General features: G+C 52.0%; 1 protein-coding gene across 1 annotated transcript in view; it reads right to left on the reverse strand.

Annotated features, from left to right (window-relative positions):
• Nucleotides 1-2: 2 nt before the first annotated feature.
• Psmc4 (proteasome (prosome, macropain) 26S subunit, ATPase, 4) overlaps nt 3-1770 on the reverse strand; it is a gene marked incomplete at its 3' end in the record, with an annotated part of 17277 nt that continues 15509 nt past the window's right edge. Inside the window, exons 9-11 of the mRNA XM_013036094.1 lie at nt 1501-1669; nt 772-827; nt 3-29 (exon numbers count right to left, since the gene is read on the reverse strand). Of these exons, the coding sequence (XP_012891548.1) occupies nt 3-29; nt 772-827; nt 1501-1669 (252 nt within the window). The remainder of the gene's footprint in view (nt 30-771; nt 828-1500; nt 1670-1770) is intronic.

Consider the following 1770-nt stretch of genomic DNA (forward strand, 5'->3'; position numbering starts at 1 on the left):
CGATTCTCACGGACAGCGAGCATTCCACTCTGTTGAGAGACAGGAATTAAAACCTCTTCTGAGCTCAGGTACCTGTGGCTCACACCTATAATCCCAGCTACTTAGGAGATCTGAGGATTGTGGTTCAAAGCCAGCCCAGGGAAGCAAAGTCTGTGGTGTGTGTGTGTGTGTGTGTGTGTAAGTCTGTGGTGTGTGTGTGTGTGTGTGTGTGTGCACTCTGGGCCTGGGCACTATCCCTGAGCTCTTCAGCTCAAGGCGAGTACCACTTGAGCCACAGCACCACTTCCAGTTTTCTGAGTAGTTTATTGGAGATAAAAGTCTCACAGACTTTCCTGCCCGGCTTTGAACCATCGTCATCCTCAGATCTCAGCCTCCTGAGTAGTATGATTACAGGCGTGAGCCACCGATTCCTGGCTCTGTGAGACTCTTATCTGCAATGAACCACCAGAAAACCAGAAGTGGCCCTGTGGCTCAAAGTGGTAGAGTGCCAACCTTGAGCCAAAAAGCTCAAGGACAGCACTCAGGCCGTGAGTTCAATCCCTGTACTGGGGAGCACATGCATGTGTGCACACATGTGCACACACCCAAACCCTACTCCAAGCACTCCTTTACCTGGCACCCCCCCACCCCCCATCCAGTGATAAAGGGGCGGGGGTGGCTGAGACTCCACAGATACAATGAGGTGATGATGGGGCTGCAGGGAGTAGTCTCTGGGAAGGGGAAGGATCTTTAAACATCCCCTTTGTGGGTCAGAGAGGAAGCATGGCTCACCTCCTGGCAGATGGAGTTGATATCAGCTCCTGAAATCTTGTCTGGCCGGGCCACATCTGCAGTAGGTAAGTTAAGGAATCCAATCCCTACAGGGCAGGGAGAATGCCCAGAGCTGAAACTCTCCCTATTGCCATCTTGCGCGCACACCCCTCCCATTCTCCCTCAGTCTCAGTATTCCCCTCCCCCCCCTCCCCGCCTGCTGACTCCTGGCACAGTCTGGTGGTTAACAAATTGGGCCAGGTGCTGGTAGTTGACACCTGTCATCCTAGCTACTCAGGAGACAGATCTGAGGGGCACGGTTCAAAGTCAACGGAGACAGGAAAGTCTGAAACTCTTAACTCCAATGAACCACCAGAAAACTGGAAGTGGAGCTGTGGCTCAAAGTGGCAGAGCATTAGCTTTGAGTAAAAAGAAGGCCAGAGCCAGGTGTCTGTGGTTCATGCCTGCCATCCTAACTACACAGGAAGCTGAGGTTTAAGGATTGCAGTTTGAAACCAGTGGGGCAGAAAAATCTATAAAAATCTTATCTCCAATAAACTACTCAGAAAAAGCCGGAAGTGGAGCTGTGGCTCAAGTGGTAGAGAGCTGGCCTTGAGGGCAAAGAGGCTCAGGGACAGTGCCCAGGCCCTGAGTTCAAGCCCAGATCTAGCACACGCACACACACACCAAAAACCCTAAACAAATGGGATGAAGTGATGCTCATTTCCCCTCATTTCCAGAACAGGATACAATCTTCCAGGTCGACCTCCTCAGAAAGGTTCATCTTGCTGGTGATGGTGGAGAAAATCAACCTCTTTTGGCGGCGGTCAGGGAGTGGAAATTCAATTTTCCGGTCCAGACGACCAGGGCGCAGCAGGGCTGGATCCAGGGTGTCTGCCCTGTTTGTAGCCATGATCACCTGGCATAGAAAGATATTTGACTTAGGCCGGGCGCTGGTGGCTCACGCCTGTAATCCTAGCTACTCAGGAGGCTGAGATCTGAGGATCGTGGTTCAAAGCC

The sequence above is a fragment of the Dipodomys ordii genome, unplaced genomic scaffold (genome assembly GCF_000151885.1).
Source record: "Dipodomys ordii isolate 6190 unplaced genomic scaffold, Dord_2.0 Scaffold249, whole genome shotgun sequence".
In the NCBI taxonomy this organism is placed as follows: Eukaryota; Metazoa; Chordata; class Mammalia; order Rodentia; family Heteromyidae; genus Dipodomys; species Dipodomys ordii.